Source organism: Diabrotica virgifera, chromosome 4 (assembly GCF_917563875.1).
Source record: "Diabrotica virgifera virgifera chromosome 4, PGI_DIABVI_V3a".
NCBI classification, from domain to species: domain Eukaryota; kingdom Metazoa; phylum Arthropoda; class Insecta; order Coleoptera; family Chrysomelidae; genus Diabrotica; species Diabrotica virgifera.
The window spans coordinates 149,064,092-149,085,621 of record NC_065446.1 but is presented as its reverse complement, the minus strand read 5'-3'; the positions used below and the strand labels follow the sequence as shown (position 1 = coordinate 149,085,621).

At 33.4% G+C, this 21,530-nt stretch overlaps 3 protein-coding genes across 3 annotated transcripts in view; 1 reads left to right on the top strand and 2 right to left on the bottom strand.

Annotated features, from left to right (window-relative positions):
• Positions 1 to 5,910: 5,910 nt before the first annotated feature.
• Positions 5,911 to 21,530, bottom strand: part of LOC126883958 (ankyrin repeat domain-containing protein 7-like) — a 215,769-nt gene continuing 200,149 nt past the window's right edge. The window contains exon 3 of the mRNA XM_050649726.1: positions 5,911 to 6,683. Within this exon, the coding sequence (XP_050505683.1) occupies positions 6,049 to 6,683 (635 nt within the window). The 3' untranslated portion in view covers positions 5,911 to 6,048. The remainder of the gene's footprint in view (positions 6,684 to 21,530) is intronic.
• LOC126883961 (myb/SANT-like DNA-binding domain-containing protein 4) lies at positions 11,705 to 14,172 on the top strand. Its single transcript, XM_050649728.1, has 3 exons — positions 11,705 to 12,316; positions 12,373 to 12,489; positions 13,802 to 14,172. Exons 1-3 carry the CDS (start codon positions 11,905 to 11,907, stop codon positions 14,140 to 14,142), a joined length of 870 nt encoding a protein of 289 aa, XP_050505685.1. The 5' UTR covers positions 11,705 to 11,904; the 3' UTR covers positions 14,143 to 14,172.
• Positions 14,690 to 18,703, bottom strand: LOC126883960 (putative nuclease HARBI1). Its single transcript, XM_050649727.1, has 4 exons — positions 17,892 to 18,703; positions 17,542 to 17,828; positions 17,276 to 17,473; positions 14,690 to 16,343 (listed from the first exon to the last, which is right to left on the bottom strand). Exons 1-4 carry the CDS (start codon positions 18,179 to 18,181, stop codon positions 15,967 to 15,969), a joined length of 1,152 nt encoding a protein of 383 aa, XP_050505684.1. The 5' UTR covers positions 18,182 to 18,703; the 3' UTR covers positions 14,690 to 15,966.

The following is a 21,530-nucleotide window of genomic DNA, read 5'->3' as shown; positions in this document are numbered from 1 at the left end:
GTCTCACTGTAATTGAGGTTATCAGTCAAGGACTGATAACAAGGATTTCTTTTGACTCTAACAGAATATTTCTTCTCCTGGCCTCATGTTTCAAAACAAAATTTTATGTAACTGTTCAATAACCTTAGGATTTTAACCACTAAGGACCTTTGTGACATTTTTTGCGTTTATGTATTTTTAGCTTAAGAAATTTTATGTATTTTTTAGCTATTAAGTTTTTAACAACACAACCCATTGTGATGACATTGTTGTGTACATCTTATATGTAACTTCACAATCAGTAGAACTGATGAAGTGCAGGAAGACTGCACGAAACGACTTCTATTAAAAGATTGAAATAGTTTTTTCATTTTTTATTTCTCCTTGACTGATAACCTCAATTACAGTGAGACTTCTTCTCACTCACTTGATATATTGTTAATATTAAACAGTCGTACTCCTTGCTATATATATATATATATATATATATATATATATATATATATATATATATATAAAGGAGTACGACCGTCAATTCAAATATAACAAAAGAGCACTCGTAAGTGTAGGGTTTTATCGGTCAAGTGGGTGAAAAAAGAGACAAAGAATTCAGCTACTTCATCTATTTATTGAAGACGTTTCGTCTACTGCTTAGTAGACATCATCAGTTCATCTACAAAAAGAGTGGTATAAGAAACAACATCCAAAAGAGAGGTAAAAAAGCACTAGCGTTACCTTAAAAAGACATGTAGCAAAAGATAAGATGTACATAGTAAAAAAAACCTTATCCATGAACCAACGTAATGTAAAAGTATATAACATTTAAGTGTATAGTTAATATTTAAAAAACTTTAGTACAGCCAAAGACAAGACCATGTGGTAACAGTCACATATAAAAAACAAGTGGAAAAAAGCCAGCTTGCTTTTTTAAAGTCAAGAATGAACCAAGAAAAAACCAGATTCACACTTCCAAAAACTTAGTAGTATTTAAGCATACTTAATTTTAACTTTAGGTAACATCATTAAATGAGTAGAATGCTAATATGCACGGTAAGTCTAAGCCAAAATAAAAAAAAAAAAAAAACTTTGAAAATTTAAAGTTAAATAGTTACCAGCAGGTCATCCGAGCCCAACGGACACACAAAAGAAAATGGAGTTTGAATTATCAGGTGTAAACTGACATCTCGCCAAGAGGCAGGCAACCTTTAAAAAATTATAACAAAGAGTGACTGACAACTGCAGTGCAGCGCGGTAAAATTTAAATTGATGTAATTAAAACAGTTATAAAAGTGTTTAAAAAGTGAAAGTAATATCAAGAAGTAATCAAGGGATGTACCTTATACCTCGTAGACAAGAATCACAGTTTATTTTAAACAAGTTTTCAAGCTTTGGTTTGGTTTGGTTTTTTCAAGATTTTCCCACTTTTTTTGATAATAACAGTTTACTTAATAGATTGAATAATTTAAAATTTTCCATAGGATAAAATTTTGCATTATTGATATTAATTATAAATTACAATTTGCTAAACTGATTTATAAATTTTCTTAAATTATTGCATATTTTCTCTTGCTTTTTGAGCTGCGATATATGGGAGTTATACTGTTGTACTATCTTATATATTAGTTAGTTAACTGGATTACCAGTACTAACGTAGGCACTTTTCCATATAATTGTGTGAAGTGCCCTCACTTGATTAAAATAAACTGTGCCTCTTGTCTGCGAGGTATAAGGTACATCCCTTGATTACTTCTTGATATTACTTTCACTTTTTAAACACTTTTATAACTGTTTTAATTACATCAATTTAAATTTTACCGCGCTGCACTGCAGTTGTCAGTCACTCTTTGTTATAATTTTTTAAAGGTTGCCTGCCTCTTGGCGAGATGTCAGTTTACACCTGATAATTCAAACTCCATTTTCTTTTGTGTGTCCGTTGGGCTCGGATGACCTGCTGGTAACTATTTAACTTTAAATTTTCAAAGTTTCATATTAGCATTCTACTCATTTAATGATGTTACCTAAAGTTAAAATGAAGTATGCTTAAATACTACTAAGTTTTTGGAAGTGTGAATCTGGTTTTTTCTTGGTTCATTCTTGACTTTAAAAAAGCAAGCCGGCTTTTTTCCACTTGTTTTTTATATGTGACTGTTACCACATGGTCTTGTCTTTGGCTGTACTAAAGTTTTTTAAATATTAACTATACACTTAAATGTTATATACTTTTACATTACGTTGGTTCATGGATAAGGTTTTTTTTACTATGTACATCTTATCTTTTGCTACATGTCTTTTTAAGGTAACGCTAGTGCTTTTTTACCTCTCTTTTGGATGTTGTTTCTTATACCACTCTTTTTGTAGATGAACTGATGATGTCTACTGAGCAGTAGACGAAACGTCTTCAATAAATAGATGAAGCAGCTGAATTCTTTGTCTCCTTTTTCACCCACTTGACCGATAAAACCCTACACTTACGAGTGCTCTTTTGTTATATATATATATATATATATATATATATATATATATATATATAGATACAAGTTTTTATTGAGGTTGCAGTCAGTGTAAGGGGCAGGATGAGAGAAACTCATATATATATATATATATATATATATATATATATATATATTAAAACTATATATATATATATATATATATATATATATATATTAAACTGAAAGATATTTAAATACTTTAAAACCCCCCTGGTTACGCCTATGCTAGTTCCCAGAAAAATATTTTGCATGTCATATCGATACGATGTGGCAAAAATCCTACACTGTTCGGAAGAAGGTTCTGTTCTGTTGATTTGTTTAGGAATGGTTTGAGATTGTAGAAGTATGCTGTATTTCTCTCGTTCACAGTCTGTGCATAGGTTCTTGTCACGTAACTGAATCAACCGTGGTTCCGTGCTCGATGTTCGTTTTGGAATCGAATGACATTAAGAAAAGACGGATGACATCTGGTCTGTCTTCGATTGTTTTGGAACAAAATCGGATTGCAAATGGTGAAATTTTGCTAATACTTTTCCATCGGCGAAAATAATACAGCCCAAGTTTATGGAAACTTATCGTCTTGAGGAGCTTGTGCCAGTGACGGATTTGGGGCTGTATATTTTGTTGTTCCGATGGACATTTGTTTGGTAATGGGACATATAACCTCTTGTGACTTGTGAGAAAAGACACCTTGACAATTCTCTTGTGACCACCTTACACCTCAGGTAAATTGCTTTAAAGCTATTATTAGGCTTATAGCCTCTCGTATTTCTACTGTCTCGTATAGTCCCTATTGACAGTTGTATTTTCTCTCCTTGGTAGGCTAACTTCTTGAGGAAACAGCTAGTGGCTCCTAGCAACCATCATCTAGTAGTACATATCACCTGTAGTAGTAACCAGAATCCCCACATCTAGAATACACACCTACAAGACCCGTAAGCAAGACGAGGAAGTCAGTATTAACAATATCGTCTATATTTTTATATATTCCATATATCCTACACTGTGTCTATACCATACCTACCATTTTTTTCAGATCTAAGTCCTTCCTGTTACCCTCATTGTACATCTGAATATAGCGCTATACGAGGGTATTAATCTATTAACAGAGTGAATACAGGGTATATTTATTATTGTACTTAGTTACTTCCACAGGTAGACTTTCAAGAAATAGGTACTTGACACTTTATGGTATTAATTATTAACAATATCTGATAATAATACTAATATAGTATATTTACCGTATATATCTGATTCTTGCTGAAGGTAGGAACATTTTATTCATCAGGGTGTATCGTATATTTATATTTTCTATACTGCAAGGTAACAACGGTGTATTGTATGTGATAAGTTAGGTCTTTAGGAGGAAGTAGGTCTTAAGATAAACTTGGAAAAACAAAAGTAATGACGAATACACCGAACATTACAAAAATAACGTTGAATGACATAGATTTAGAAACATCTAGTAAGTGAATACATCTACCTGGGACAGATAATGAAATTTAACAAAGAAAATCAAACTGCTGAAGTTACTAGAAGAATGGGGTTAGCGTGGGCAGGATTTGGAAAACTGAGTTAAATTTTGAAAAACACGAGAATAGAAAAATATTTGAGAACCAGAGTTTACGATCAGTGTATCCTCCCTATACTTAAGTATTGTTCACAGACGTGGACACTCACCAAGGCCAATATGGAGAAAATAGTAAAGGCACAGAGAGCGATGAAAAGATCAATGCTCGGGGTGAGTCTCATAGACAAAAAAACAAATACATGGATTAGAAGCAAAACCAAAGTAAAAGACGCAGGAGAACATGCTGCCAAATTAAAATGGAGCTTCGCAGGACACAATGCCCGACTGAAGCATAAAAGATGGAATCACGAAATACAACAATGGAGACCGTGGTTAGGAAGAAGAAGTAGAGGAAGGCCACAAATGAGATGGGCCGATGACATAAAGAAGTTTGGAGGACACAACTGGAAACAGGTGGCGCAAAATAGACAACACTGGATTGAATTGGGGAAGGCCTATGTCCAAAGTTGGATTACTGAAGGCTGAAGAAAAGTTAGGTTTTGTAAGTCTTTACAGTATTTTATATTTACTAGTGTTAATAGTTCAATAGTCATTACATTTTTCTAATATTTTGCTTCATTTTCTGATTTTATTTTATGTTGAATAAATATTTTTGTAGTTATAGGTTGTTTTATGCTCAGAATCATCCAGGATCTCCCTCTCTGAACCAACTGTAAACCCCTGAGATAAGTTAATGAGAGATTAACTATTTTTTTTGGTATTTTATATTGTAAAATATATTAATATTCGCCTTAAATAGGCAGGGCTGTTGATGTTTGTTTCAGGGTTGTGACTGCATAGCTCCACCGAGGACGCATGGGATGCAGAAATAGCTATCTGGAGATGTTGGTCCAACTCTGAATTAAATTAAAACAAAACTGCCGTTATCTCTTTTTTCATCTTTACTCAGAATTGAGTATTATAAACTGTCTTTCGGTCCTTTTCCTTGACGAAGGGAAGATAAATGCGTGACCAAAGTGTCCTCTATTTGCTTTCTCCTATTTCCGTCGTCTCTGTGTTTATATATTGTAAAAACCTGAGATACAGGATGCAGCCAGAAAGCAGTTTATTAGCGAAAAGTCTTAGATTTAAAATATTGTTTATTATATTTTTAATTTCAATTATTCTAATTGTTTAAAAAGTAGTAAACTTTGTATCTGGGACTTTTCGTTGTTTTCCTTGTATTGCGAGAGATGTCGCTAGATTGCGTCTCAAAAGGTGGAATCATTGCATCGCGATGGTTCGCCTTAAATAGGCAGGGTTGTTGATGTTTGTTTCAGGGTTGTGACTGCATAGCTCCACCGAGGACGCATGGGATGCAGAAATAGCTATCTGGAGATGTTGGTCCAACTCTGAATTAAATTAAAACAAAACTGCCGTTATCTCTTTTTTCATCTTTACTCAGAATTGAGTATTATAAACTGTCTTTCGGTCCTTTTCCTTGACGAAGGGAAGATAAATGCGTGACCAAAGTGTCCTCTATTTGCTTTCTCCTATTTCCGTCGTCTCTGTGTTTATATATTGTAAAAACCTGAGATACAGGATGCAGCCAGAAAGCAGTTTATTAGCGAAAAGTCTTAGATTTAAAATATTGTTTATTATATTTTTAATTTCAATTATTCTAATTGTTTAAAAAGTAGTAAACTTTGTATCTGGGACTTTTCGTTGTTTTCCTCGTATTGCGAGAGATGTCGCTAGATTGCGTCTCAAAAGGTGGAATCATTGCATCGCGATGGTTCGCCTTAAATAGGCAGGGTTGTTGATGTTTGTTTCAGGGTTGTGACTGCATAGCTCCACCGAGGACGCATGGGATGCAGAAATAGCTATCTGGAGATGGTGGTCCAACTCTGAATCAAATGAAAACAAAACTGCCGTTGTCTCTTTTTTATATTAATATTCATTTTATACCTCCAGTATCAAATATTTTTGTAACAACAGTCAAATATTTAAGAAATATATTATATTAAAAATAAAAAAATATTTAAATTACATTTAAAACGCATCACACTATTTCTTTCTTAACTTTCTTAGCTGCTTATAGATTGGAATTTTGGGAACATAAGACTTATTGTTATTGTTCAGTTCTATATTTAATTGATTAATGACAGTATGGCCTTGAATTTGAGCTAGACGGTCAGGGGTAAGTCCTATGACATTAACGATAGTATTGTCTTGTTTATTATACAATTTAATGTAGCTTCTAATATTGCCCACTCCAGCAGCTATATGTAGAGGTACATCTCCATGTTCAGTCTTAATCTTAGTATTAGCGTTGTTTTTTAATAACATATTTATTATATCACCACTAGTTTCTCCTCTGGCAGCTATGTGCAAAGGAGTATAACCGTCAACGTCTAGAAGATTTATATCCGCTTGATATTCTAAAAGCAACTCTACCATTTCCACAGAATTTAATTCAACTGCCAAATGAAGAGGTGTATAACCATTATGATCCCTCACATTGACTTCATGTCCGGTAGCCAAAAGCATTTGACAAATTGATTTAAATTTGGCTTCTACTGCTAAGTGCACAAGTGTATAGTTCCGATGATCCCTAATGCTTTTCGTGGCAGATCTTTCCAGAAGTAGTTTTAGAATTTCTAGTCTAGAATGTTTTATTGCAATTTGAACAGGAGCTTCACCTGAAATACAGAAACAATTACTTTTTAACTTACTTAAATTTATATCTACCATTTTTATTTCTTTGTTTTCTTTATTGTAATTAACTAAGGAACCCTCCAAAATGCTAACTAAATTACCAAAAAAGGAAGATTATATAAATATAATGAGCTCTAGAATAAACATCACATCCTCCTATTAGTTAGGATAGACCAAGAGCCTAGTGTAAGATTCTGAAGTTTCTGTAAATTATTTAATCGTATTACATATCGTATTTTTATTAAATCTGGCTTCAATCCCAATTGTGATATAAATTAGAATTTTTTTTGTAAAAATAATAATACTATACTACTTCCACTCTAACTTTCCCCATGCATGAAATTATTCACGAATTACTTTTATACTAGGTCTCTTTTTAACTAACATAAACTATAATAAATTTACATTCAATATGCAGTAGAAATAAACAAACCAAGACAGGTTAAATGGAGCACTAGGAGCACTCCCGAATCATAATTTAAAATGTATGAACTTTAGAAATCATGATTTGTAATTTACAATGTATATGCATTGTAAATTATGATTCGCGAGTGCTTCTAGTAGCATTTAACGTGTCTTGGTTTGTTTATTTCTACTGCATCTTGATTGTAAATTTAGTATAGAATCGCAAAATTAAGCCGCTTTTCCATAGAAATTGCAATATGTTAAGCAAGGCTAAACAATACAGAATGTCTTTGATAGCTTATGAATTTTGACGTTTATAATTTTCAATGACAGTGACAGTTTATTTGTTTCTTTGCAAAAATTGGAAAAAATCCTTTGTAAAAGGTATAAAATTTTATTAACATCCCTTTAAAGGGCTACATCACAACAAAACTTTTTCGATTTTTATAAAAATCATCATCAGTGCTAGATCTAAAAATAAGTATAACCGATTTGATGAATATAAAGTTGGTATTTAAATTTTGACTAAGGTTAGAGCAAGTCGGTTATACTTACAAACTAGATGCTAGCTGAGCCACCAAAGAAAAATATCCGGGTAAAAACCCTTTAAATATAACATACATGCGTTAAAAGTGCATACTTTAATAAAATGCCTGTTAGATTTTCTAACATAAAACTAACTATCATTTCTACTTATATAAGAATCCTGATTCCTCGATTATTTCAAAAACGTACACATCTGCCTTGCCAAACACTGCTTCTCGAGGGTGGTCGGCGATTCAAGGACCCTTGCACTATGAAAACATTCGAGTTTAAGACACATCCTGTTTCCCAGGGTTTCGGTCGAAATTAAGAACAATTCCTATATCTTTAACTTAACCATGTGTGATTAAACTGTCTCTCTGTTCAGATTTATGTTTCCTAAAATCAATAAGGAGCTTTGTCCCTGCCGGACAAAATTAAAGCTTCTGTTTTTTTCTGAAACGTAAATTAGACACGCTTGGGACTTTGATAAATGAGTTCCCGTTCTTTTTGCTTTGAACCCGAAGGAAAAAAGGAATCCTTATGTTTAGTCGGTCTTCAGTATTTCAGTCTCGCAGAAACTTCTTAGCCACACTGAAGGCTAGACGCGTTTTTAACTCTACTCAGAATTCCTCTCGAATGATTACGTTCTCACTTCACGGCTCGCACTTTCTCATTATCATCACTCGGTTTTTCACGCGAATTATTTCTTTCACTCTTTTAATCAAACACGTGACTCTTAAATCGCAATTCAATTTACTATCAGTTCTATGTACATATGTATGTATGTATGTTTTATATGTTTTTGTTGTAGTAAACTCAATAATAATTATATTGTATAATACTTGTAAATAATAGTGATCGTGTTAAATAAAATAATTATCCCACACGCATTTGAATCATTTCAACACCGATTTACACCTTACTTCGACTCGACAAAGAATATCAGAGTCTAATTATATCAACCACTATAAAATCTGGTTCCCCTCTTGTGTGAAGGACAAAAGATATTCACCAGGTCCTTTGGCCACTGGTGAAGCGTCCTGCACATAATTTGGTACCCGTGGTGGGACTATTCAAAGAATCGTCTGCATACCCAGAAGCAAGGCTCGTGTTTGAAATTGAATCGAATCGTTATCGGCTGTTCTGGTGATCGTATTACCTCTGCTTGGACCGTTACTGTCCCGCTGACCGCCTCAACCTTGGACCGTTGCTGTCCCGCTGACCGCCTCCACCTTGGACCGTTACTGTCCCGCTGACCGCCTCCACCTTGGACCGTTGCTGTCCCGTTGACCGCCTCCACCTTGGACCGTTGCTGTCCTGCTGACCGCCTCCACCTTGGACCGTTGCTGTCCCGCTGATCGCCTACACCTTGGACCGTTGCTGTCCCGCTGATCGCCTCCAACTTGGACCGTTGCTGTCCCGCTGACCGCCTCCACCTTGGACCGTTGCTGTCCCGCTGATCGACTCCACCTTGGACCGTTGCTGTCCCGCTGATTGCCTCCACCTTGGACCGTCGCTGTCCCGCTGACCGTCTCCACCTTGGACCGTTGCTGTCCCGATGATCGCCTCCACATTGGACCGTTGCTGTCCCGCTGCCCGCCTCCCCCTTGGACTGTTGCTGTCCCGCTGATTGCCATCCACCTTGGACCGTCGCCATCCCGCTGACCGCCTCCAACTTGGACGGTTGCTGTCCCGCTGATCGCCTCCACCTCGTCCTGGTGCTGCTCCCGCTGCCCGCCGTCACGCTGACACCGTCCGATTCTACAAGAACAACGCTTTCTTGACGCATACTAAGGTAACATCGTAATAATAAAAAACTTTATGAACTTTTATTTTATTTCCTTAAATATTACTCCACATATTATCATTCACTCTATAAGTTTGTGTACGCATGTGTTTTTTAAAGGACGATTTATTTATTTACTCTTTATTTTTTATATATATCTGCTCATCTCATTTTTAAATATTTTGCATAATTTTCTCTTTTTTTACACTACATACTCACTCTATTTTCAACCACGATCTCTCTTTGTGTACCGCTAAAATCACAATATTTACAGATTGTCACTGGATAATAATAAATGTTCTAATTTTTAAAATTCTCATATATTTTTAATTATGGACACACTGAAGAGGGAGATTGGTACATGCAAATCATCACTTGAACGAAATTTGAATTGGATAAGCAATTTTCTCGATAGTCAAACTGAAACATTTGAACTAAGTCATAGAAGAATTCACTTGATTAATGCATTTAATAATTATAATGATATTTGTAATAAAATAGACACTCACAAAAATGCTGATTTGCACACAGAAAATAGAGAAGAAGTTGAAAATAAATACTTCTCTGCTATGTCTCGAATTGACGGTAAATTCTCGCAATTTTCGAAGGTTAACTCTTCTTCGGTACCTTCTTAGTACCAACACGGTAATCAGGCTAACTCCAACGTACGCTTACCACCTGTTTCTGTTCCTATATTTCATAGCGAACCCAGTAAATGGGTCTCATTTTACCAATTGTTTTCCTCCATTATAAAGGATAATCAAACACTCACCCAAGCTCAAAAGCTAATTTATTTAAAATCTTCCCTCCGCGGAGAACCCTTAAATTTAATCGATTCGCTTGACGTAACTAACGAAAGCTTTGATCTCGCTATTGACATACTCGAAAAGAAGTACAACAGTCTTGCTATTACAGTCAAGCCCGCTTATTAGAATACCGCTTAAAGGAATATCCCGGTTTAAGGAATAAAAATTTGAGGTGCCAAAACGTTTCTATTAGCGACCAGAGATCGGTTATTAGAATATCCCGGTTATAGGAATACGTTTGATTGTCACGAAAGCTATTCCAATAAGCGGGTTCGACTGTAGTTGCTATTATCAATTCACACATCAATCTTATCATAAATTTCCCTACACTCACAAGGAGCAATTACCGGTCACTAAGTGATTTTACAAACGATTTAAAAAGAAATATTGACTCCTTAAAAGCTCTACAAGTTCCCGTCGAATCGTGGGATTATCACTTAATTAATTTAATAACAAGAAAGCTCGATTTTGCCACCAAACGGTATTATGGGGAAAGAAGAGATCGAAATTGTACTCCCTCAACTGTCGAACTCTTTGAGATCCTCAATGAACGCTGCAACATTCTCGCAGACCTCACAAATATCCATGAAACAAAAAGGGACAAATCACATACTAAATCTAACGTCACTGCTCTTCTCTCAAATATCTCTCCACCTCTCTCCTCTAGTAATCACATCAAATGCAATTACTGTAATAATTCAGCGCACAAGATATATTCATGTAGGCAATTTGCTGCCCTCTCTTACTCAACAAAATATATTATTTTTTAAAATCGCGACACATGTGCTCTAATTGTCTTGGTACAGAACACACTAATGCTCAGTGTACTTCTCGCGGTTGTTTTATTTGTTCTAGAACCCATCACACCCTTCTCCACCAAAACTCGTATGCAGAAAACACTAAACGTAATCGTTCCTCTCACGCTTCTCACCTCGAAGATAATAGCTATGCAAACACAAATGTAAATTCTGCTAGATTTACACCCTATGCACAAACCTCTCAACAGAATAATAACAGAAATACACGTTACAATTCTTCTCGTAAAAATAGTGATGCAAATTCGCAAGCACAATCTGCTGATGCTCGCGGTCTCTCATACCGCACTACAAATACCACAACTTTCACTAACGCTCGGTTCCACCAAGGTGATCTAAGTAAAATCTTACGTAAGTTTTGCTTAGTCAAAAAAATTTCTTAGTTAAAATTTGCGTTCCACCATACAAGTTTTTACTTAACTTAGCCAAGAAAAAACTTAAATTATCAGAGATACCAACTTTTCAAAACGGTCAAAAATTCTTAACCTATTGACACGTTTTTAATGCAGAAACACAAAAAAGAAGAAAATTCGACAGTTAGTAATGCGAAAACACCAAAAAAGAAGAAAAATTGCGTCATGTCATGCTGTCTTCTGTCTATAATCAATGTCATTTCAATATTTGTTATGATATTGTACTTTTGCTTGCTCCTTTCCTTTGTCCTTTGTTGTTTCGAATTTAGTTTACTTGATAATTTAATATTAATGTTTATATAATAGTTTAGAGTTTATAGTCATTAATTAGTTTATTCTTATTTTAGTTGTGAGTTTAAATTTAAAATATAATAGTTTAGTGTTAATTAGTTGCTAGTGTAAATATTAGTTTTTAAAAGTTAGGTTATAGTAACAGTATTAAAAGTATATTGATTATGGAGAGAACCAGCAAAAGGGTAAACTTCTCTGCCCAAGAAAAGGAAGAGCTAATCTTTTTAGTATCTAAGTATAGGGAAGTAATTGAAAGTAAAAAAACCAATGGTGTATCTCCAAAAGATAAAGAACATACATGGGAGCAAATTCATTTTGAATTTAATTCAAAAGGTTTAAACACCTTCAGAACAAAGGACCAATTAAAGAAGTATTGGGCCAATATCAAGCAACTAGAAAGGCAGGCGGCAGCGAGCCTAAAAATAAATAGATTGGGAACAGGAGGAGGGCCATTCCAGCCACAGAATGAGCCAGACGAAAATGTTCTCGATATAATCAATGCAAAAACTGTCAGTGGTTTAGACAATGAATTTGACGATGAAATTTTATTGGAGCAAAATCTTCCTATAATATTAGGTATGTTATCTTCAGTATTCCAAAATTCATGTTACTTAAAATTTTCTTCTTTTCAGAGACAGAAAATCAAAACACAGAATATACACAGATTAGTTCTGGATATGTTGCATCTGTAATAAAACCAAAAACAGATAATATTTTAAATTGCAAGGAGGTAACAGTGATTTGCAACGGTAAGTACCATTCTAAACATTATAGAACTGCAAATATTGCAATGTCAGGCCACTTAAGCCACTCTAATGAAATAAGGATTTATTAAACTAAAAATATGCTTAATATACACATTTGTCTTGCCATACAAAAAAATATTGTAAAAGTAGAGAGTTGCCTCTGTTATGAAAATCAATAAAATTACTAGTAGTGGTGGAGAACTATTGATAGTGGCCATACTCGATATTTATCAATAGTATAACGTCTAACTATCAATAGTTGTCAATAATTGAAAAAATCATTTATTTTTATTTATTTATTTAACCAAATATTTTTTTTTATTAACTCCTTGAGAGATCTGCAATCTGCCCATTAGGCAATAAGCGTTTTTTCTGACCAAATATGAGTTACATGAATTTACAATAAATAATTCAATGTATTCTTTAATAAATACGTTATATATGCTCACACGTTCATTACGAAATAATTTGAACACTTTATAAACATACTCCATGCCACTATCTATACTAAATTTACATGATGCAGTAGAAATAAACAAACCAAGACCCGTTAAATGCTACTAGGAGCACTCCCAAATCATAATTTACAATGTATAAACATTGGAAATCATGATTTGGGATTAACAATGTTTATTAATTGTAAATGAATAATAAATTTGCTCCAAAAAAATATGTTACAAAAAAACTTTACGTACCTAAACTGTTATGACTGTCTGTAGATGGTCATCAATTATAATGGTAAAAATTATAGTAGCTTATTTAATTTTCGAAAATCAATAATACATTCAAAAAATAGAATTTATGGTATACCTACAGTAAACTTTTTAGGAAAATATAGACGTTATAAACCACTTTTCACTTATATGAAAATTCTCATCAAATTACAATAATTTATATGCCCATCTTGACGGTTGGCTCAAAGTAACTGCTTGTACTTGCTAAACGGGATGTCAACGAATGTTCAAACGCTTATCAATGTACACCTATAAGATCATTTTAACTTGTTCGCTGCTGTCTCGATCAATATGACTGAGAAATTAGCTTTCCCATAGGCCAGCTCGGTTAATATGACTGAGAAATTTTTTTTCATTTTCATGTAAGAGACACATTTCCACAAATTTCTTAATAAGGGTGACGTAAATTTCCTGAACGTAAAATCCATACAAAACACTCTGGCAGCGAACGAGTTAAAAACAAACAATGCCATTTAAGCTACAGGTATTGACAATTCTGAATTTAACTATAAAAAATTGGACACCGTCTACAGACGGTCATAATGATTAGAGGGTTTATTAAATATTTGTATCTTTTTCAGATTCACAACCAGGTACTTCCAGAAGCAACAATTCATCCGAGTACCAGCCTTTGTCAAAGCGACAAAAAATTAATTCACAAACTAAGGTTACGCCACCATATGTCGAACCCGCAGTTCCACCAAAACTAGATGAATTGAAGGCCCAGTTTCTGAGTAGCCAGATTGAGGAACTGAAGGAGAAGGTGGAAATGAGGAAACAAGAACGATTATTTCAAGGGCAACTCCAAGCTCTCCAGCTCAAGGAAAAACAAGCAGAAGTGGACATTTTGTTACAAAAAAAAAGAAAACTTGAGCTGGAGAATGACGCTCTAGAAAGGGAAATTAAAAAAAAATGTACATAGATATTAAAATAAAAAGTGATTATTAGATTATTATTTCTGTTATCTGCTGACACATTGTAGTTAAGATCATCTTGTTTATTTATTTATCCATCTTATGGCACTACAGACCAATTTGAGACCCGCCTCCATTAGCAAACCCCTCCATTCATTTTCTTTGTGTTTTCTCTAGTTTATTTCCATGTCCATTAATTGTTTGTTTAGGTTTTTCTCTTTTTTTGTCTACACAGCTTATCAGCTAATCTATTTTCAAAGATGTCAAAGCCTTGAAGTACATAAAAACTAATACAGTAAACAATAGGGTATTCCGAAAAAACCAAAATTTAAAAATGTTGATCTCCCTGGCTGTTTTCTGGTGATGAACCCTCAATTTCAAATTTCAGCCCAAAATGTTAGCCCTAACCCTTGTCTGTCCCAAGCCCCCAAAATTTTTTTTTTTAGTTTTTCAGAGATTTTTTATTGTTTTTAATCTATATCTTTTTGTAAAAAAACAAACAAGTAAACTCAATTTTAAATTTTATTTTACTATGTTCAGAAAAAAATCATAGGCCATGATAAATAGTTTAATATGGAGATTAAAATATAATAAATATTAACAATTTTTCACGTTTATTGGTCGTTCTCAAGATAATTTGAGTACCTAACTAAAAATTATTCTTGTTAAAAAACAACACATTTTTCTAATAACTAATTATACATCTGACTATGAATGGACAAACTTGTTATAAAAAAATATCTACAAATTGATTCAAATGCAAAATAGTAGTTACATGAGTAAAAGTTTGTTTAAATATTAATCAAAAGTTGCCTTTCTGAAATCAAGATTTTCAACCAAGGTTTTTTTCCAAAAAATCCAGGTTTTTTGGTTTAAACTAGGTTTATTTGATACAAAGTATAATAATTCTAAATATTTTAAGAATTAATCAATTATTTTATAAAATATAATAAACAATGATTAAGACAACTTTTATATTTATTTACATACAACCAAAAAATTAATATAACAAAAAAACATCTTCAAACGTAATAGCATTCAAAGTAACTAAGTTTGAAAGTATGCGGGGCAGATCAACAAGAGATGCAATTTTCATTATAAGGCAATCGATGGAAAAATACAGGAATAAAGAAACAAAACGCTAATATGGTATTCATTGATCTTGAGAAAGCATATATTTATATTAGTACGTCGAGAGATTCTGTGATGGGCACTCAATAACAAAGGAGTCCCTGGTGAATATGTAATAGCCCCACTTTACACGATGCAACTAATTGCACAATTTCTTTCAGCAATAGAAATTGTATCGTGTCATACGCGAATTGCACAGAAAAGCTGCAACTTAACCTAAAAATGGTATGTCAAAGTTTCTGTCCATTTCATGTCAGTTTATGCAATTACTTGCCCCGTGTAATCACTTTATTGCAGAAAGTAGTTGCAGCTTATTGCAGAAGTTCTTGCTGCAAGAACTTGTGCAATAAATTTCGCAATTACTTGCATCGTGTAAAGTGGCTATAAAGATTGTGAGAGATATGTATGAGGGAGTAACAATTAGTGTTAGGACAGGTGTGGGAGAGATTGATACATGTCACGTGATAGTAGGATTGCACCAAGGCTCGGTGCTTAGTTCTTATTTATTCTCATTAGTTTTGGACCAGATAACAGCAAAACTACAGGGTAACATTCCATGATACTTAATGTATGCTGATGATGTTGTGTTAGTAGGAAATAGTGAAAGAGACTTAGAGCAAAAACTGGAACAGTGGAGACAAGCTCGAGAAAAAAGGTTTAAGAAAACTGCATGTAGGGATAAGCAAAGACAATGATGATGATTAAGGTGGAGCAAAATAGTTTTCAATAAAAAGTCGTCTAACATGATCATTATTACGGTTTCCTGCTGGCACAATGTAATTATTGTCATCCATCACAATATATTCACCAATATCATCATTAGCTGGAGGTTGTGGTTCGCCTTGCCTGACTGCTACATTATGCAGACAAGCTGTAGCAACAATAATAGGTAATACAGTTCTCATGCTTAATCGGCATCCATATGCCATAATAGGAAATCTCCGCTTCCAAACACCAAACAGTTGTTCCACTTTTACCCTTGTTCCTATATGAGCTTGATTATACCTCCTTTCTGCATCTGTTTGTGGATCTCTGAGAGGAGTTAATAAAAAGTTGGTGCATGTGTAACCACCATCCCCTAAAAATATTGTAATTTAATACTGATTATTAGTTACATGTAGGTGAGGAAAATGTGTGATTATTGAATTTATTACAGACAAACATCACTCAATATTAATTTCAGTGATCATTCACCAGTGGAATCCAATACAGATTGTAAGTATGTATAGTCCATCAGATATCAAATTGTATCTATATTACACAAGGTAGGTATGTCAAAAAATATGAATTTCACGAAAGAGTAAAGTATCTTTATTTATTTCACAATATTGAAATTTGTTATTATGAAATGTTGTTTGGAATAAAAAATTATGTTCTGATATATGCAATTACAATTATTACATCCTTCTAATGGAAAAAAATATTTGAAGATTTTTCTCAAATTATCGATACAGATACCAATATCATTTTCATTTATCTCTTTTATTTTTAATTTGATGAAGAAAAGTTATTCTTCATAAAAAGCTCTTCGTGGTCTAATAGGTATTTATGCTGCAACCATCATAATGTCGGCTTAGTGACACAGAAATGTAACTACATTTTGTCTCGTTTTGAGATATCTACACCACTGAACTTACCTTAATGATTTCTTTTGAGTGACACCTGTTTCTGAACACCTAAAACCCCAATGAGGAGTTACGAAACTCACTAAAGTAAGTTCAATTTCGTAGATTGAACTTCAAAATGTGAAATGTAGTTAGATTTTTGTGTCTCTATGCCGACGATAATATCAAATTTTATTAATTTTATACGAGGTAAGTATATACCTTTATAGCTCACAACATTTAAATTAGAATGATATAATTGCACATTAAAACATAGTTTTTAATTCTAAACAACTTTTCATAATAACAATTTTCCATATTTAAATTTAAATACGTAAATAAACAAAGTTTTCATTATGATAATGCTCGCATTTTCAGCTTTTTTTTTGTAATATAAGATGCTCACCTAATAAAACTCCATTTGCAAAATCTCCTCTCATAAATCTTTGTTTCACAACTGAATTATTAAGAATTGTTTGGTCGTGGGCAGATCCAGGCCATCGTGCTGTTATACTTTGGAAAAGACCATCAGCTGAGCATACCGCTTGAATATTGATGCTGAAGTAGCCTTTTCTGTTTCTGTAAATCTCTGCATCATTGCCCCCTTTAACAAAATAGCAACATTATAGTTATATGCAGTAGTTAAGTGACTTTCCAAATACACAATCTTACCAGGTGATGTTATTTTTATTTGACTGCCATCAATGCATCCAATCACTCTTGGGAACCCTCTCATTTCGTACCATTTAGCCTGTTGCTCACGAACTTCCTCTATATTATTGGGCAAGTGGATGTAGCGAGGTCTCAGTGATGCTATTAAGGGGGTAACCCGTTGAACAATCCTACAAACAGATGACTTCGAAGGTCCAAAAATGTCACTTATGCTCAATAAGTGTCCTCCAGTGGCATATGCTCTTAGGCAAATTAAAAATTGATTCATTGGACTTAAACATTTATTTCTGAAACAAACAAAAATTTTATTTTAAAGCCTTAAAAGTTATTAAATTTTACATTTGCCTTACCTGGCACTAGTAAACTGCAAATGTTCTTCTATTTGAGACAATACTTCAAATGCACTGTTTTTCGATAATCGAAATCTTTCAAAAAAGTCTTTTTCAGTATATGTCTCGAAATAGCTTGTTCGCTTGAATTGTCTCGGGATTCTAACAACCATGTTATCCACTTCATCTACTTGATTCAATTGATTTTCCATTTCATTGTACTCATCAAATAAATCTTCAGCATCCACTTGATTCAACTGATTTTCCATCTGATTGTACTCATCAAATGCATCCAAACCGTCCAGATCCATTTTTAAAAAATCGCACACAATATTCTATTTATACACAAAAACCTATACCTAGCACTGCAGTTTACAACAAAAAAATATAAAAATACTAGGAACACAAAAACCTCTACTACATACACTATATTATACACTAAACTATTATACTATATGCACACTATATTATACACTATAAACTATTAACACTATTCTATACTACTACTTTATAATATTATAGACTACGGTAGAATTTACAAAAAATAATATAAAAATATATTGGATTGAAAAAATACGAGTTCGAACTTGGAACAGAACATCAACAACACGAAATTTAACCTCACTTTTTGTCAAAACATGACTCTCCCAAGTTAAAATTTTCGCTTAAGTCGTCGTAGTAGGGGACTTAAGTTTAAGCAAAAATATTTGGACTTAAGTAAATATTTTTAGTTGGTGGAACGAAATTCAACGGACTTAAGTAAAAATTATTTCTTAAGATCAAATTTTCACTTAAATCTCGTTGGTGGAACCGGGCGTAACTCACTGCACGCAAATATTTTTCAGCCATCTTCTTCCAATGACTCTCAAAAAGATGAAAGTAACCCTAATGCATTACAAGCATTACAAATAAACCCTTTATACACTCTTCGACTCTTTTACCCACCGCTTAAGTAATTTTAATTGACAAATCTGGAAATGCCATATTTGCTAAGGCAATACTTGACTCTGGTAGTCAAAATTCTTTTATAACAGAAAATCTCGCTAATAAAATTAATCCCGGAATTTCTCGCAATGAACTACAAGTTTGTGGCATTTCCCAAAGTTCTCTAACTTCGAAATCATTGGCGAAGATCATGCTTTACACACCTGGTTTCGAACGTAATTTCAACTTAAACTGTGTAATAATTCCAAAGATTTCTTGCCAGCTACCACAATTCAATGTCAACCCTGATCTTCTTAAAATTCCAAAAGATCTCACTTTGGCTGACAAATATTTTTATATGAAATCAAATATTGAAATTTTAATAGGAGCAGAAGCTTAACACGAAATTTTACAGCCAGGACTCGTACGGTTAGGGCAAAACCTCCCCACTCTATTCAATACAATATTTGGATGGGTAATCGCTGTCGCTGGTAATGTTTCAAACGCGGCCCATTCTCATGGTACAAAGACGCCAGGTACGATATTGCGCATGCGACTATCAGCTGATCGCGTTCTGTCGAAGTCACAATGAGAGTAGCCGCTGTTGGAATATATACGTTTATATGGGAGTTTTATCGATTTTTTAGCTTTTGGGGAGATTTTTGTGAGATTTAAGTTGCTTAGTAAGCTTGTTAGTGTGAAAGAATTATTATTTACCGCTTAATGTATTGTCTCCAAAATTAGTTTATTTAAAAACAACTGAAGGGTATCTTAAAATAAGTTTGTTGTAGTTTAGTATTCTGAGATGTTTGATAGTTTAAAATTTATTGTTAATAAAATATAGCTTTCTTAAAACTTTTGTAAATGGATGCCGTTAATAAATAAATATAATGTACAAATTAGTTTTGAAATTTCATTCGGTCGACAAATTATTGAATTTAACAGAAATGATTGAAATTTAAAGATGGATAACTATATAATTATGTATAACATTGGTGATTTGATGGTTTGATATACTATATAAATTATATCCAATGTTCTTAATTACAATTTACGCTATATATGTCGGTATATACCTGCTCATTATTTTTCCTATGCTAAATAGTTCAAATTTCAAAATTGCTTCGGTAAGTATTTTATATTGAAGACCAAAGTAATAATTATTCATCAAATTTTGCCCTATCGCAAAACAAAATTCTGACATTTTGTATCAGTTATCAATAGTTCCTACTGGACGTTATTAGATAAAAAATAAATATCATCTTACAGTGACTCAACCCCGGCTGGACATTGGGCAATAAAAAAAAGGTATTGTACCCTCGGAGATCGGTGGGAAAATTTACACTCACAATAATAAAATTCAGTTTGGCAACACTGTGTGAATGTTAATAGTAACATATCCCTTTTAAGATAAACCGAGCTGTAATTTAGTCCAGACAAATTAATATATTTTTTTGCCAACAAAAATGAGATTTTTCAACCAAATAATGTTTCAAATATGATGTGCAAAATAATTTTGAATTGAGTTCTGCTAATGAGCTTTCTGTTTTGGTCATTAGAGTAGAGAAAACTTTAAATTTATTCTTTGTAATCATTATTGTCCAGTTATCGTCTTATTATTTTCACTGTACTAATATCCGTCGACTAATTTACAATGATTAATGCGATGTTAAAACATCTAATCTTTAGCGGCTTCTGGAGTGTCTAATGCCTGGTTGCACCAACAGATCTTAAGCTCCAGCTTAGCTAAGCTCTACTTATAGATAGGGCCTCCTGGAGTATCACTTACGTTGCAACATAATTTTAGATTCTTACCTTATTATCACTTATGTCTATTATTATATTATGGTATTCTTATTGTAATATATTATAATTATATTATATTAATTCTTATGATATTCTCGACTTAAGCCTAAGATCTGTTGGTGCAACCGGGCATTAGACATATCCAATTTCATTGGTAAAATGCGCAGTCCCACCGATTTCCACTTGAACCATACCTAAAATATTTAGATACTGCCACATGTATATACGTTCTGCCATTTAGGTATAGTACATTGTTTACCGGGTAGGAAAAGCTTAACATTCCTGGACGACTGTGAAGATTGCTAAGTCGAGGCGCAAGCCGAGACTTAGCAACACAGAGTCCAGGAATGTGGCTTTTCCTACGAGGTAAACATACTATTTTTCCGCATATCGTTTAAAATTCGACAGATATTGATTGATTTAAAAAAAACGCGATAATTTTATTCCCAAATAAATGGTGCTTTGAAATTCCTAATAAAATTACTTGGGTTACTATGGAAACGTATTGAGGTTGAATTATCATTTATGTAGAACACTAACAACTGTACGAAAATATCATTTCCTTACAGTAAGGAAATGACATTTCCTTACAGTAAGGAAGTCCTGACTTTTTCTTCAAGAAATTTTGACAGGAATGTCAAAATTTCCTGGCGATTTGCGGAAAAAACTATTTTTTGGAGCTCATAATCAATATAAATTAATGTTATTTCCCATTTGACTAAATTTAATTCCGTTGTTACTTTTAGGAATAATTCAAACCAACAACGCATTACAAGGTTTATTTGATGATATAAAATCCAAAGTCGATATAAAATATATTCTTACGTACAATCTAAACCAAGATGTACTTGAGAATTTTTTTAGCAACATGAGGAGGGCTGGTGGCTTACATGACCATCTCGATGCGGTGGAATTTCGCTACCGCGTAAA

Bases quoted from the DNA above. Each gene is read 5' to 3' on its own strand.
- LOC126883961 (XM_050649728.1), top strand. From the start codon at position 11,905: ATGGAGAGAACCAGCAAAAGGGTAAACTTCTCTGCCCAAGAAAAGGAA. The intron at 12,317-12,372 runs GTATGTTATCTT...TCTTCTTTTCAG, and splicing joins AAATCTTCCTATAATATTAG to AGACAGAAAATCAAAACACA. The intron at 12,490-13,801 runs GTAAGTACCATT...TATCTTTTTCAG, and splicing joins GGTAACAGTGATTTGCAACG to ATTCACAACCAGGTACTTCC.
- LOC126883960 (XM_050649727.1), bottom strand. From the start codon at position 18,181: ATGGATCTGGACGGTTTGGATGCATTTGATGAGTACAATCAGATGGAA. The intron at 17,829-17,891 runs GTAAGGCAAATG...TGTTTGTTTCAG, and splicing joins TTGCAGTTTACTAGTGCCAG to AAATAAATGTTTAAGTCCAA. The intron at 17,474-17,541 runs GTAAGATTGTGT...ATTTTGTTAAAG, and splicing joins AATAAAAATAACATCACCTG to GGGGCAATGATGCAGAGATT.